This window comes from Neltuma alba, unplaced genomic scaffold (genome assembly GCF_004799145.2).
Source record: "Neltuma alba isolate B1F8T4 unplaced genomic scaffold, ASM479914v2 tig00011982_pilon, whole genome shotgun sequence".
In the NCBI taxonomy this organism is placed as follows: domain Eukaryota; kingdom Viridiplantae; phylum Streptophyta; class Magnoliopsida; order Fabales; family Fabaceae; genus Neltuma; species Neltuma alba.
Genome location: NW_021636555.1, coordinates 28,006 through 43,615, shown reverse-complemented (window position 1 = coordinate 43,615; position 15,610 = coordinate 28,006). Strand labels below are relative to the sequence as shown.

At 37.8% G+C, this 15,610-nt stretch overlaps 2 protein-coding genes across 8 annotated transcripts in view; both read right to left on the bottom strand.

Moving 5' to 3' along the window:
- LOC114720406 (protein PHYLLO, chloroplastic-like) overlaps positions 1–15,610 on the bottom strand; it is a 51,614-nt gene that overhangs the window by 33,194 nt on the left and 2,810 nt on the right. For 5 of the 7 annotated variants that reach the window (XM_028906052.1, XM_028906051.1, XM_028906050.1 and 2 more), the window contains 14 exons: positions 15,400–15,459; positions 15,222–15,290; positions 14,487–14,591; positions 14,216–14,410; positions 13,592–13,690; positions 12,422–12,988; positions 12,039–12,263; positions 10,422–10,724; positions 8,365–8,432; positions 1,264–1,422; positions 1,045–1,170; positions 825–956; positions 626–743; positions 330–485 (listed from right to left, as the gene is read on the bottom strand). In XM_028906052.1, coding sequence (XP_028761885.1) covers positions 330–485; positions 626–743; positions 825–956; positions 1,045–1,170; positions 1,264–1,422; positions 8,365–8,432; positions 10,422–10,724; positions 12,039–12,263; positions 12,422–12,988; positions 13,592–13,690; positions 14,216–14,410; positions 14,487–14,591; positions 15,222–15,290; positions 15,400–15,459 — 2,382 coding nt within the window. Of the gene's footprint in view, positions 1–329; positions 486–625; positions 744–824; positions 957–1,044; positions 1,171–1,263; positions 1,423–8,364; positions 8,433–10,421; positions 10,725–12,038; positions 12,264–12,421; positions 12,989–13,591; positions 13,691–14,215; positions 14,411–14,486; positions 14,592–15,221; positions 15,291–15,382; positions 15,461–15,610 lie in introns of those variants that run through there. The other 2 variants (XM_028906056.1, XM_028906054.1) reach the window with 2 other exon arrangements.
- On the bottom strand, positions 4,830–7,555 carry LOC114720407 (uncharacterized). The gene is made up of 2 exons (XM_028906057.1): positions 6,403–7,555; positions 4,830–5,032 (listed from the first exon to the last, which is right to left on the bottom strand). Exon 1 carries the CDS (start codon positions 7,265–7,267, stop codon positions 6,653–6,655), a length of 615 nt encoding a protein of 204 aa, XP_028761890.1. The 5' UTR covers positions 7,268–7,555; the 3' UTR covers positions 4,830–5,032; positions 6,403–6,652.

Sequence of the window (15,610 nt, the reverse complement as noted above, 5' to 3'; positions counted from 1 at the left end):
GGAAGGGTTTAAATAATCCAAGAAGCTTCCAGTTAGATTATAGGGGATGCAGGTCAAGTTTGACCTGGCCAATACAATCAGATTCAGAATTTGCCCAGCCCGACCTTTTGTCACCTTTTGTACGATTGCTTAGAGATTCATTGGGCATAACTATCCCACTTAGCAACTTCCCCATGGTTCCCTTTGATTTGAGGAGGGGTTGGATGCAGTAAGAAGTTTTATACATTGTTAAGGACCTAGGGCACCTAGAAGTTTAAGCGATTATCAATTGGCCCAGGAATAGCTTTTATACCTTTAATTATATACGCAATGCAGATTAGACAACTTACCAAAATACCCAACTCATTCCATATCCAACGTGAAAATGAGCCCCTCAGTAGAGATAAGAAGCAACTAATTTTAATCCCTTTCATGGCATGCATAAGAAACCTAAGTTGATTTTCTGCATCTTCCAGATTTTCCCTGTGGATCTCAAGAGGAGCAACCTGCTTGATGCAATAGCACATAAGTATATTTTTAGAGAAATTTTTTTTTTTTAAAAAGAATGTGCATCAAAATCAAGAGACGAAAACATTAAATCAATAAAAAAATGGTGCACAAGATAAAATATTAGGTAAATACCAACCTCACCAAAACCCACACTTCCATCTTCAAGAAATAGAGATAAAATAAAGCCTCCTCTATAGAATTCTTTCTGATCGTGACCCAGAGATGTTGAAGTTGGAGGAGCACATAGTGCAATGCTGCCACAAATAATTGCGAGCACATAGTGAGAAATATAAAATACTTGAGTGTCTAACTAACTGTACAATTTGATAACTAACCTATATTGGGAATACTCTATTTTATGCACCTTGGAGTAAAAGAACTCATCTTTTATAGAGCTTTGGCTAAGAGAAGCTGAGAGTAATCTTATTGTGTTCTCTGCTGTCTGAAGGGCAAACTTTCTTAGAATACTGAGTCAGTATGCGAAATATATTAGCAAAAAGGTAGGAATCCAAATAACTCATACTACGTCTGAATTAAGAATTGAAGGACTTGAACCTGTGAAAATTTGCGTTGTGATCAATGGAACTTTCAATTTCAATTAAACAGTCCTTGTCTTCATTTTGTGCTGCAAATAAAGCATCCTCAAGTTCCATCTTTGTCTGGGCATATAAGTGTTTTACGCTGCAAACACATTGATTTTTTTTTTCCAGAGGAAGACAGGACAAAAGATACAGAAACAAAAACATTTATTCCAAGAAATATTTAGATTCTTACCCGTGAGCCAAGCATAACTTTCCAATTGAAATGTTATGAGAGGTGTAAAAATACTGATGCAATACACGAGGTTCAGTTTTATTTGCCAGAGGAAGAAAACTGAAAATTCCACCTCCATGATTGTTTAACACAAGTATTGTCATCGGTTTCCTGAATTTACTGAACATGGAAACATTCAGAATGTCAACACACACACATGTGAAAGGTCATCATAAAATATAGCTTAACAGTAAGTACATTGATAGATTACAGGAAACCTTGCAGTGAAGTAATCAAACATATAAGTTTTCCGTGAGGAGGGAGACCAGATTGAATAATTCGTATTGTTCGTATATTCACACAGAGCATAGGGACACAGCTTTATATGAATTTTACAGAGCAAGAAAAGGAAACGTAATAAAGACATACAACAGCTATATACAACGGTAAAAGAATCAAGGAATAATAAGTAATAAATGATGGAATAAAAGGCATAAAATCAGGAGGGAATAATGAGCATTATCTCCGGGATTTCACATTTTCCCCTAAAATGACATTTAATACATGATCCATAAACCATTAATGATATGAGTAGAGGAGAGAAATTCTAGAATTCATTCAACAAGAGGCAAAGAGACAATCATACAATCTATATACCTCCCTCTAGGCACGTCCTGTCATACTCTCTCTCTTCCCGTAACTAACTCTATGATGTATTACTAATATACGCTCTCCCAGAATCAGGCAAAATAGTAAATACTTAACAGAATATGAGATACTATAAAATAACGTGTATCAATACTCCCCTCCTAAAAATAATCCTTGTCCACAAGGATGGTATTGGCTGGAGGAGCAGTAATCTGAAAGTGAGGGAACTATTGTTGGATGGCTGAAAGGTCCTCCCAAGTGGCGTCTTCAGCATTAGCAAACTTCCAACGAACCAGTATTTGTGTCACTAGTAGGTCATGGCGCTTAACAAGTTTCCGCCCCAAGACTTCCTCAGGTTCTAACATAAAGTGGCCCTGATCATCAATGGGTGGGAAGGTAGCAGCCACCTGGTTAACAGAACCAGCATGTTTCCTAAGAAGAGAGACATGAAAAACTGGATGCACCCTTGTGTGAGGAGGTAACTGCAGTTCATAAGCGACAGGCCCCACCTTTTTGATGACCTTGAAAGGGCCAAAATACCTTGCAGCCAACTTGTGTAGTGAGGAATTATTGATTAAATTCCTCCTGAATGGGTGAAGCTTGAGGTAAACCATATCACCAACCTCAAAGTGGCGTTCAATTCTGTGCTTATTTGCCTGTTGTATCATTCGATGTTGGGCTTTCAATAAGTACTGTTTCAAGATTTGTAGCACCACCTCTCTCTCCATACAAGTCCTGTCGACTAGATCATTAGGAGAATCCCCAACAATATAGAGTAAATGAACCGGAGGAGAAACCCCATAAATAGCCTCAAATGGTGTCATACCAATAGATGAGTGGTAAGTTGTGTTGTACCAAAGTTCAGCAAGTGGCAACCACTTTACCCATTGTTTAGGGAAATCACCAGTCATGCAACGGAGGTAACACTCCAAACAACGATTAAGATCTTCTGTTTGGCCATCTGTTTGAGGATGATAAGCAGAAGAATAATGCAGATGGACTCCATACAGGCGAAATAATTCCTTCCAGAACTTACTGCAAAATACTGGATCTCTATCTGTTACGATAGATTTAGGGAACCCATACAACTTAACCATGTTGTCTAGAAATAATTGAGCCACCTGCACCGCTGTGAAAGGGTGCTTTAATGGGAAAAAATGTGCAGCTTTAGATAACCTGTCCACTACCACCAGAATTGTGGTTTTAAAATAGGAATTGGGTAGCCCACTAATGAAATCCATAGATAGTTCGGTCCAAACATGCTCCGGTATGGGTAAAGGTTGGATTAAGCCCGGTGAAGCAACCAGTTCAGGTTTAAACCGCTGACAAACAGGGCATTCTCTCACATAATTCCTAACATCTTTTTCTGTTCCCTTCCAATAGAAAAAAGAAGAGAGGCGTTTAAAAGTGGGGTGCATACCCGAATGACCACCAATTCCCGCAGCATGAAAATAATTGAGCAAATCTGTATGAAGTCCCTTATCAGCTCCCACCACTAGCTTTCCATTACGTTTAAGTAACTGATGCTGCCAAGTGTACTTAGAGTGGGATAATGAGTCCTGCTATGAGTCTTAACTGTCGAAGCTGATCATCAAGTAACCAAGAGTCGAGCACACAATCATAAAGAGGAGAAACTGGAATTGTGATCGCGAAACAATTCCCTTCAGCCTTCGAGAAAGTGCATCAGCTGCACTGTTGTCACTACCTTTTCAATACACAATCTCATAATGCAAGCCCCATAATTTATGAAGCCATTTAAATTGATCTGGTTTCAAATCCTTCTGTTCTAGTAAGTGTTTGAGGGGCAAGTGATCGGTTTTTATGAGAAATTTCCGACCACACAGGTAAGAACGCCACTATTTTACTGCAAAGATAATGGCAAGTAGTTCCCTCTCATATGCTGATAAAGGTTTCTTGTGAAGGGCCAATGCTTTACTAGCAAAAGCAACAAGATGTCCATTTTGAGAGAGAACAGCCCCCAACCCATGACCAGAAGCATCAGTTTCTACCACAAAAGTGTCATCAAAATTGGGAAGGACCAGTACCGGAGGTGATGTCATAATTTGCTTCAGTTTTTGGAAGGCATCCTGAGCAGCCGTAGACCAACAGAAAGGTGCATTCTTCCTTAGCAACTCTGTTAGAGGCTGACTGAGAGCACCATAGTGTCGTATAAACCGTCTATAATAGCCTGTAAGGCCTAGGAATCCTCTCAATTCCTTTAGAGAAGTTGGTATAGGCCATGAATTAATAGCATCCAGCTTCTTAGGATCTGCTTGGACTCCATTTTCCGAAATGATATGCCCCAAATAGCCGATCTGGATGGCTGTAAAAGTGCATTTGGAAGACTTGGCATACAAATTGTGCTGTCATAAAACAACCTCTAAGTGTTGAAGATGAGAGACCCAATCCCTACTGTAGACCAATATATCATCAAAGAAAACTAGGATGAACTTCCTCAAGAATGCCTTGAAAACAGAATTCATAAGGCTCTGGAAGGTAGCTGGGGCATTTGTAAGCCCAAAAGGCATAACCAGAAATTCGTAAAGTCCTTCATGTGTCCTGAAAGCTGTTTTATGAATGTCATCTATCTTCATTCTAATCTGATGGTATCCAGCTCTCAAATCCAGCTTTGAAAAATATGTAGCCCCCGTCAATTCCTCTAGCAGTTCCTCAATCACAGGAATAGGGAATTTGTTCTTGATGGTGGCCTCATTCAATCTCCGGTAATCAACACAGAAACGCCAAGTGCCCTCCTTCTTCTGGACCAAGACAACCAGAGCAGCAAAAGAGCTAGAGCTTTCCCTTATAATTCCAGAAGTGAGCATTTCCTGGACTTGTCGCTCAATTTCAGATTTTTGGGCAGGTCCATACCTTTAGGGCCTACAGTTGATAGGTCGCTCATGTTGAAGAGGAATGGAATGATCAAATTGGCGAAAAGGGGGACGACCTTTTGGTTCAGCAAACACATCAACAAAGGTCTCTAAGAGATGTCGTAATTCAAGTTGTTGACTTTCAGATAGAGGAGCAGAAATACGTAAACCCAAGTGTAGTTGAGATGAATCTTGAATTAAAAAGAAATGTGTTGCTACTACCAAATCACGAGCAGAATGAATTTCTTCAGCTTGCCCAAGCTCCCTGTAACCTAGGGGTGTGCATGAAGCCTAGATGCCCGGTGAGCCCGCCCGAGCCCGAAGAAAAATTGCCTAGCCAAGCCCGAAAAAAAAGAGCCCGAAAAGGAATGGGCATCTTTAGGCTGGGCATTTCATGGGCAGGGCTGGGCATCGGGCAGAACATGCTGTTCTGCCCATTTGGCCCTGCCCAGATTATATATATTATAATTTATAAAATAATATTAATATATTACATTTCTTTACCTAAAAAAAAAGTTATCTCCCTCTTCTTTGTAATTTAATTTATTATAATTACATGTCTATTAGTTTTCCATTTTAGGGGATCTAATTCTTCTAAAGAAGCAGTAATATCTTGCTTTTAACTTGTTCTTCGTTAGCTTTATTGGGTATATTTTATTGTGTGTTGCTGTTGTAATGTTGGCTATTTATAAGTCAATCTTCCTCTCTATGCCATTAACAACTTTCTTTGTTGGAGAATGGAGTTCATACATTACATATTTGTATAAATCAACAATTTTGAATATTTATGCAAGATAGAAAACAAGATTGGGGTAGGAGCATGGAAAGAAAATTGAGGTTTAATTATCTGAATTACATTTTTTATTTTTTATTTAATTTATATTTAGTTATTTTATATTAATTTTTTATGAACAAGTCATATGATGGAAAGAAGTCTTTTAGTTGTATAGATTGCTAACTGTATTGTATCGCATAATAAGTATTTACATATTAAAAGTGGTTATACTTATTATAAGATTATAAGATTTTTTATTTTTCTTTTTACAATTATTTTCACCATATTTTTATATGGTCTATATTATTCCTGTTAGCCCATTGTTTCAGTTTTAATATCCTTTTGCAATCCTTTAGGTAACATTTTATTTTTGTCACTTGAATGGACAATCAAACTTCTATTACATCATCATCTTTGGCTCCCAATGAAATATCTCAATGTGCTTCAACCCCTCTTTAATTTTTTTAGATGTTTTATTCTTTGCTCAACTTTCTAGAGATTAATGCAAGCCGCTTGAATTTCAAGACTTTAATTACAATCTTGAGAGTCGTTTTGTTCTAAATGGATTATGAATATTATTTATTTGGATATTTGCTAAGACTTGTTTTGAATTATTTCTAGATAATTTTAATGTGTGAAAATATAAAATTATGAAATATAATTTTCAGGTACGGACGAAAGTTTTTTTACATGTGATATCAGTAGGTCATCATCATTTGGGCAGCCCAGCCCGCCCATGCCCAGCCCAAAATAGTTAGGACTTCTATGGGCAGGGCCGGGCAGCGGCCTGCAAAATGCAGCCCATTCATACTTCGGGCTGGGTATCGGGCAGGGGTCTTGCCCTGCCCATGTGCACTCTTGTGTAACCCACACCATGTAATTCGAGTAGTGCCCCATTAACCTTAAATTCAAACAGTTTGGATTCCATATCCATAGAAAATTTTCCAATAGTGCGTAGCCACTGAGTACCCAAGATCATGTCATAACTACCAATTTTCATTACTAAGAAATCAGCTGAGAAGGTGTGATCACCCATGTCCCATGCCAGGTTCGGGCAACATTTATTAACAACTACCTGGCAATTATTGGCTACGGTGAGGGTGACATCATTTTGTTCCTACGGTTTCAGCTGTAGGCGTTTAGCAATAGACACATCGAGCACATTGTGGGTGCTACCCGTGTCCACCAATATAATGACCTGCTGGTTCTTAATTCTGCCCAAAAGCTTCAAAGTGGACCCTCCTTCTTTCACCTCGATCGCATTAATAGTCCCCACAGAATCCGAAGGTACCTCCTCCAGAGCGTCTTCAAAATGCTCGTCATCATCATCCACCACAAGCACGAAGAGGTGCGATTCTTTACACCGGTGGTTACTAGAGTACTTCTCAGGGCACCAATAGCACAATCCCTTGCGTCGCCTCTCATCCATCTCCCTTTTTGATAGCTGCCGTGAAGGTTTGGAAGAACCAGGAGTTGACGGCGATGATGCCATGACTGAGGCAGCAGAGTTTTTAGGCACAGACAACGTCTCGGGAGCTTTGGGCTTCAGAAGTGAAGGAGAACTCGATAATGGGCCTGTGTTGAAGCCCAGTGGAGTAGCTGACTGAGACCCAACAACGTCACCCGGTCCCTTGGACGATGATGGAGCAAATCTATGACCGAACAGAGTTGCAGAAGGAGCATTCTCGTGCAATGCTTTGATCGTCCCTTCCTGTCTACGGGCACAACTCATGGTGCTCGAAAGAGAGGTAGGCTAGAAGTTGATGATGCATTTTTTGATATCTGGACGCAAGCCACCGATAAACAAGCTCATCGCGACCTCCTCAAGAATATCGACTTCAGAGAGCAATTCATCAAACCTCTGCTCGTATTCAAGGACGGTACCGTCAAGTTGTTGCAGTTTTTTAAGGGCAATCGTCGGACTCTCCTCCTGGGCATCGGCAAACTTCAGTTCCATCTGATGGAAATATTCCGACCAACTAATGTCAGAAAAAGCTTGGTGACGCATAAAGGTTTGGTGCCAGCGGAGGGCATATCCCTCCTAGTGGATACTCAATATACGAATACATTGGTCTTGCAGAGTGTTGTTGACGTCAAAAAACTGACAGACACGGTAAGCCCAACCGTGAAAATCAGAGCCGTCAAGCCAAGGAAATTCAACGCGGCTCTGTTTAGTGGGAACGGAGTAAGTTGGAGAAGCATGGGAAACCTCCGCGAAAGACCCAAAAGCCGGGAAGCAAGAAGGAGTCACAGATGAGGCGCCCCCGTCTTCCGCGCGCTTCCCATGATCGGTCAACAGAGCAGAAACCTTCACGACAAGGTCCTTGAAGTATTCTTCAAACTTAGCAGCAGACGATTTCAGTGAAGCTATATCCTGGCCTTGCTGGTCTAATCGATTGTTCACCGAGGCAATCGCAGCTTGCTGATGCTCTAGTTCACCCAGGTGCCCATTGGATCGCGTCTCCGGAGCCATTATCAGAGAGGAGGCTCTGATGCCTTTGATATGAGTAAAGGAGAGAAATTCTAGAATTCATTCAACAAGAGGCAAAGAGATAGTCATACAATCTATATACCTCCCTCTAGGCACGTCCTGCCAGACTCTCTCTCTTCCCGTAACTAACTCTATGATGTATTACTAATATACCCTCTCCCAGAATCAGGCAAAACAGTAAATACTTAACAGAATATGAGATACTATAAAATAACATGTATCAATTAAGGATCAGACTGCACCTTCATCAGCATAATAAGAATGCATTCAGATTTTTATCAACAGTGTTAGGAATGTACATATACTGTTAAAAATGAAACTTGTACATGAGCTCATACCTCTGATTCAAAATTGCCAGACCATTTGTGTCGTGGAGGAAAGAAACATCTCCAATCACGCAAAACACCTAAGGAAATTATGAATATAGCATAACAGTGCAAAGAGAAAGAACTGGTTATTATTATTTGGTGAAAATATTCTTGTGAATGGGAAAAGTTACAAATCTTTCCAAGATACAAGTAGGCAGCAGTGAAAATTGTAGGAATTAGACCCTTTCAGAATCATAATAGCGGATATATAACATGCACACAAAAAGACAAAGATTTTCTGAATATTTAGTATACACAAGCCTTGACTACTAACTGGCATTTTGAATTCAAGCCAATTAAGCACAAATCAGACTCAGAATATTTATAAGCAACATAAAACATATTGATTCAGTTATTCTGAAGAATCTCTCTTCAAGGGGGGAAAACATGACTGGAGTAACAGGGGGAAAATTTTGATTAAATGATAACCTCTCTACAATTTTTCAACACCATTAAGGAGCTTTATCTATAGAACAGTTTACAGAATCATGGGCAAGAACCTCAAATCATGAACTAAAAGAATCCAGGCTTACAATTCAAATGAGTATTTCCACCAATAACAGGTATGCTTTTTACGATGTCACAATTACATAGGACATGGTATTTGTACAGAGTAAGTTACATGTATATGTAAACTTTAACCATAAATTACATTAACGTATATTGTAGATATATCTGGGGAATGAAAAGTTGCATGCTTAAATTTATTCATCAAACATTTTGCCTTCGACAAACCAAAACAAAAATAGTAGAGGGAACTCTTATTTTGGTCCCTGAGAAATAAGTGGAAACACAATGTGGTCTTCTGGAAATTAATTCTTTCAACTTAGTGATTTCCCCTCAATCATTGCGTTGAGCGTGGGCTCAAGTTCACTTATTACAGGAAGAGGCCCAATCTGTGAGTTGGCACAGGCCAAATGAGGGGGATATTCTTGGGATTTCCTGGTGGACGGTTAGAAGGAGAGAAGAGTGAGTATATTGTATGAGGAAAGTGTTGGAAGGCGTGTCAAAAATCTGATTGTCAACTAGGAGAGCGCCTGTGCCTCTCGAACAGATAGGACAGTGTCGTTTTTCTCTGTTTCCTTAGTGTGTAGTTCTCCATTAGACCTGCACTCTGGAGAAACCACACATTTCTGACTCTATCAAGTTGAATACATAGCGACCAAAAGAAAATTTTCAAGGGCTCCATTATTAACTTGGATCCAATCAGAAAAGACCCCATCATTGAATGCCACATATGCTTGTTCTGGTATCATATAATGTTGACAAAGTATCAAACGCTGTTGCGTGAACTTTACTCCATTGGAAATGTAATTTATGGACCTGTCACTGTTATTCACTCTGTAAAATGTGTTAGAAATTAAATATTGTAAGCAACCTAACTGCTTCTAACTAATCATTTCCCCCATCTGTAGCTGATATACAGGAGTTTGCCGTGGTGCACTAGGCATTGATTGGTTGTTGCCATTGACAACAGCACCTTTCTACGCCAAAAGAGATGCCAGGGATTTGGTTGAGAAGGGATTAGAAATAATGAATCCTATTAAGGTTATTATTTCAAAATATCATTGTTTTCAGTCCATGATACCTGTCACCAAAATAAAATCATAAAGTTGAGAGGCGCTGAGTAAGGGGAACGAAAACTATTTAATATATTTGTGATGCACTATTTTTACCAATTATTCCTATCCTAGGTTAGTTTCAGATATTATATCTTCTGTTAACGTTATTATATCTTGGAAGATAAATCTAAGATATTAGGAATTAGCAAAAGACTTGGCATCTAAGATCGTAGGATAAGGGTTAGGTGACTGTTTGTATTAAGAACTTTTGCATTTCGTTTTTATCTGTCAAATAAAGCTAACAGAGGCGAACTCTGCAAATAACTTTACGATGAAATGAAGCACAGGACAAAAACATCAATCACTATTTTCATAAATATGAGATGTTACAGCGCATGAAAAGACACAAGCACTGAAAGAACAGTCCCCGAAACAAAGTTAAATATATTTTTAAGGGAAAAATACCTTTTTGTTGCATCCTGCAGCAAAGCCAATGGCTGTGCTAAGTAGCCCATCAATGCCACTAGCCCCTCTATTGCCAGCCACCCTTATCCAGCTAAATGGTAAGTCTGAATTTAACATGAGAGACGTAGCACTTTCATTGCATATCAACTTACTATGCCCATACATATCTGCATCACGTATTGGCATGCTGTTCCCGAGAAAGAGAGCAGATTCAGAGGAAAGAGCTTCGGACATTACATGAGCAACATGAGGTTCTGTCAGGGAACACTCAATACATATTTGAAACTGTATTTCCCATTCAACCTAACAACTAAGAAGTTGTTAGAGAAATCAGATAGCAGAGACGAAAAAAGGGAGACTGAATAATAATCCAGACCACCAGTTAGACTGAAAAGGACGTCAAATTTAAGATTACCAAACAATTAAGTCTGGAATTACTGATTGGAAACTTCAAAAAGGAAACATAACAGAAATTTTTCAAAGCTTAGCAGCCATGTCCATCTCCAACATTATGTAATCATGAAATTTTAATTTGATAAGCTTAATATGTGATTAAAACTCAATACATGGTCTCTTACCACCTCTCACTAAATCCAAATTCAAGGGGCTTCATATCACTATTGACATAATTGAGGACTTAATTGTCACAAATCACACTATTAATGATGAGATTTAGCTTGGTCAAACCCTATGGACATAAGAACACAGGTGCAACAGTATCTATGATTCTCAACGCAAACGAAGGGTAATTCCACACTAGTTGACAAAGGGACGTATCAAATCTTGACAAACTGAGGTGAGAAGCCAAAATAGTGCCTGGAGCTGAATTTAGATACGTGGATTATTAAATTTGTGAAGGTAAGGGTATATGGTTAGGGGAACTTAAACTCTGGACTTTAGCATCCATGGAGTTATTATGTGACCATCAAGCACAAATAGAGATTGTAAAGAAGCTGGTCTATCATGACAAAGCAAAACATCGAAATTGATTGGCATTTTATCAAGATTTTTTTTTTTTTTGGGTGGCGGTGTCATTGAAAAGAAGCAATAAAAATGGCATTATATAGAACCCAATCTATCATGACAAACCAAGCATATTGAGATCGCTATTTTATCAAGAAAAAAAATATGAAATTAAAATCACTGAGCTAATTTACAGACCTAGACAATCCCAGACAATTGATATTTTGACCAATGTCATTCAAACTCCAATTTGATGTTCACTTATCCAAGCTAGAAACATTTGACGTTCACCGCCCAACTTAAGGGGAAGTGTTAAATTCCTAAATTTTCTTTGGGAATTTCAAGGATAATATTTTAAGTAACTTGGACCCAAAAGAGACTATTTTAAATATCCTTAAGCTGTTGCCCTATAAATAAATGTTCTAATTGCTTGTAGATACACACAAAGATACTCATTACATAATAGAATACAGTTCTTCAAGGTGAAATGTAAACTAGACAACATTTTGACTGCTCAAATTCACACCATAATATAATTTGAAACCATATTAAGCTCCAATGGAAAGACTACTGCTAAAACACATCCATTTGGATTTTTAAAAAATATCATCATCATAGCAAAAGCTCTAAACCGTCATTTTTTGGAATTAGTACCATCTGACTCAACACTTGTAAGGAAGTGGCCCACTTGCTCCTTGAATGAGGAACTCTAGCCTTTAGTAAAAAATCCACAAAGCCAATAATGGAACTTTGTACACGATGTGTCACAATATGTGAAGGATCCTGACGATTTGGGTTCTTGTCAACCATAATATATGAAAAAGGGACACATTCATCAAGCATCTGACAGATTCGTTTGCTAGTTATTCTACTTCCAATCTGTTTCAAATACAAAAAAGGAGGGTCATGGAAGACAAGTAGACAAGAATAATCATGAGAATCAATATATATGTGCAGAAAAGCACCCATTGAAAGAATTAAAGAAGATATGTGAACAACAAGAGAGAAAAAGATAGAACTTCATTAATAGAATATACCTGAATAACCACATCAATCTCTAACCATTCTCTGACAGACTTGGAGAACAGAGCATGATCAAGATGATCAACAAATATAAAGTTTCCTTCAATATCAGGAAAAGAAGTGAAATGCTTTCTTAACCGCAGTCCAGAAAGGATATCTGTCACAACAGGCCACATGAGGTGTTTAACCAAATGAAGAGCAGCCCATATCTCATCCTCCGTATGGATTGCACCAATGACAAGAAGGCCACTTTTGGCCCTTTGAATCAAATTTAAAATGTCAATCAATTGGCCAGTTGCATTATTAAATCTACAAGACTGCTGCATATGAATGTACTTTGTATATGGTTCAGCATTAGTGATCCAAAAGTCTAAGCCTTTCAAACAGCTTGATTTCCATTCACTGGGACTGTTTTCCAATGGTTCTCTGAAAGGGCAGTTAATATGGACTGGACCACATGGCGTAGCAGTAGCCCAGTGAACAGCAGAATCCAGTGTAGTAAGTACCATCTTTGCTGGAATCTGATCCGTGGGAGTAGGAAGATTGAAGAAATACCTCACAAAAGAACCAAAATGGTTAACCTGCAAAGAAATTTAAGAATGTGTACCTTCAGTAACCAACACAAACATGAATATTGATATTCCCTAGTTCAGAGCAACTAATCTATGTGTCAGTGCAACTGAAAAAAATAAAAAATAAAAAGACCTTAAATGTCAAACCTACACTTTCTGTTAGGCTGTTAGCAAATCAACAATAGTAAAATATGTTTGGAAACAAGAATTTGGACTGCAGAAACAAGCTTCAATTTTAAATTGACAAAATATGGCAAGAAGTAAAAATGGAATGAAGTAAAAGTCAAAATGGTATGTCATTCAATATTATATTACAGTAAATAAATTAAATGCAGTCTATTCTTTTTAGGTCAACGAATATATAAAATGCTGAGGACATAAACCATACCACTTTCATCATCAAACCACAAGCAAGGCCTTGTTTGACAATAATATATAGTAGGACTCTAAATATCAGCATTTCTTAAAGGCCCCAGGTTCAGGTCCAATAGAGAGTTCATGAGGCAGATTTAGTGAAGGCGGATATGCTATCCTCGTCATGTAGCATCCAGCAAACCAGGAAAAAAAAATCAATAAATGTCACACTAAAATAAGAATATCCATAGCTTTTACCTGAAAAATTGCTTGGTTTGCTCCACATTCCTGCAGCTCTGGAGGTCGATCAGCTGTAAGTAAAATAAGTGGTACAAAATCTTGACTAGCCTCCACAACCTGCAAGTCATTAGTAGTCTGATATTATTCTAAGTAATCAAAATTCAAAACCAATATTCGTATCTGAATCTATTTTTGTTTTGGCCAGAATTTGTATATGAATCTCAACAAACATGGATAGCATATTCCTCAAGAAATTTTTTTTTTTTTTAAAAAAAAAAGGATCATGGATGGAATTAGAATACCCAGAAAAGGACTCAGCCTCCCTCCTGAGAATAATTATATAGTAGAACTCTTCAACAAGAAATGCTTTGATGGAAGTCCATAGAATGAAAGGCCAAGATGTGAAATAAGATCATAATGATTTAAAGACAGCAAAAAAATTGTTAAATATTGTAATAAATATAATTATTGTAATGATTCCTAAAATTTCTTGTAATTATTAGTTGACCCTTGTTTAGGGATAGAATCAAGGGATTATCGCTAATACAAGGGTCAATTAATAACTGCAATAAATCCTATGTCATTACAATAATTATGATATCTAGCATAAATCAACATCATTAAAAAGTTGATTAAACTCACAGCAGGAAGAAGATTTGAAACTGCAGTCCCTGATGATGTTATGACTACTGCTGGAATGTGAGATCCTCTTCCATATCCAACAGCGTGAAACGCAAGAGAGCGTTCATCAAAACATGAAATACATGTGATTAATGCATGACTCGATGCAGCAACAGCAAGAGGAGAAGACCTTGATCCAGGTGCTATACAAAAATACTGGAACAAAAAACAAGTCAGAATGTTGCACCATAACGGTGATAACTGAATCATAGTTATTCATCACATCACTTACTCTCAAACCAAGTCGGGAGCATTCTTCAATAATTAGTGATGCCCAAACAGAATTGATATTGGCACTTTCTTCCGGTGAGTAAAACAATTTATCTGCTTGATCTAGCTGATAGTAGAAAGAGACACAACCTGAACAATCTTCAGCCAAGTTTGATCCTTGTAGCATTCTTAAACTAAATCACCTATGCATTTTGTAATAAGATAACCTATAAACTTTAAAGTTGATATGTTATTATTAGCCCAACAACAATATGAAGAGTCAAATTATTTGCACTAGTGCAGTAGAGCAAATTGCCAAATTTTAGTAAGTACAGCTGTACAGACACAGATAAATCAAAACATACCACGCTGCACTTGTCTTAATAGATTCAAAATCTTGAACAGCTATCATTACTGAGTCACATATGATATATGTAATAAGTATCCCAGTAAGATGCAGCTACAATCTGGTTATGATGTTAGGCAAAGTTGGGAGCTCAACAAATTGTTAACAGTTTACTATTGCAGCTAAAGATTGCAAACTGCATCGCATTGGCCTATTAGGTTTGACAATGGCATGTCGTTTAGTTCTTTTCAAACTATAAATGGCAATGTGTTGGGCACCCAAATGTAATTGGACCTTTCCAAAAGACTAGTCATTGAGGTGGGGAAACCGAAAACCAACCCACTTAAGGTACCTATACTCAATCTATGCTTTTTTATGAGTAAGCCAACACAAGAATACATAATTACATACCATGTTAGTGGCAAAAGCAACAATTGGTGAGAGTCTGAAACAGAATTGAGCTGAAGATGGAGACTCTTTCTGAAAAAAGAAAAAGAACAGTTCAACTATGAAGAGAACTCGGAATGTAAGTAAACCAGAATCAATGAAAAAATAGAAGACAAAAAATTTACCAGGAAAAAGTGCATACCAGTTCCATGATGTCAGCCATGCTTTCCCTTCCTCCCGGTGCAAAAGAGTTCATGTATACCTAGCAAATTATGTCAACCAGAAAAAGAGCAACAAACAATCAATAGATATAGGCTCTCGGATACAATAACTTTCACAGAAGCAATTTTACAAGTTAAAAAAAATAGATATCAGATAAAAGCTCACCAAAACATTACAGATAAAAGAAGATA

Excerpts from the sequence above, each read along its gene's own strand:
- LOC114720407 (XM_028906057.1), bottom strand. The coding sequence starts at position 7,267 with ATGAGTTGTGCCCGTAGACAGGAAGGGACGATCAAAGCATTGCACGAG.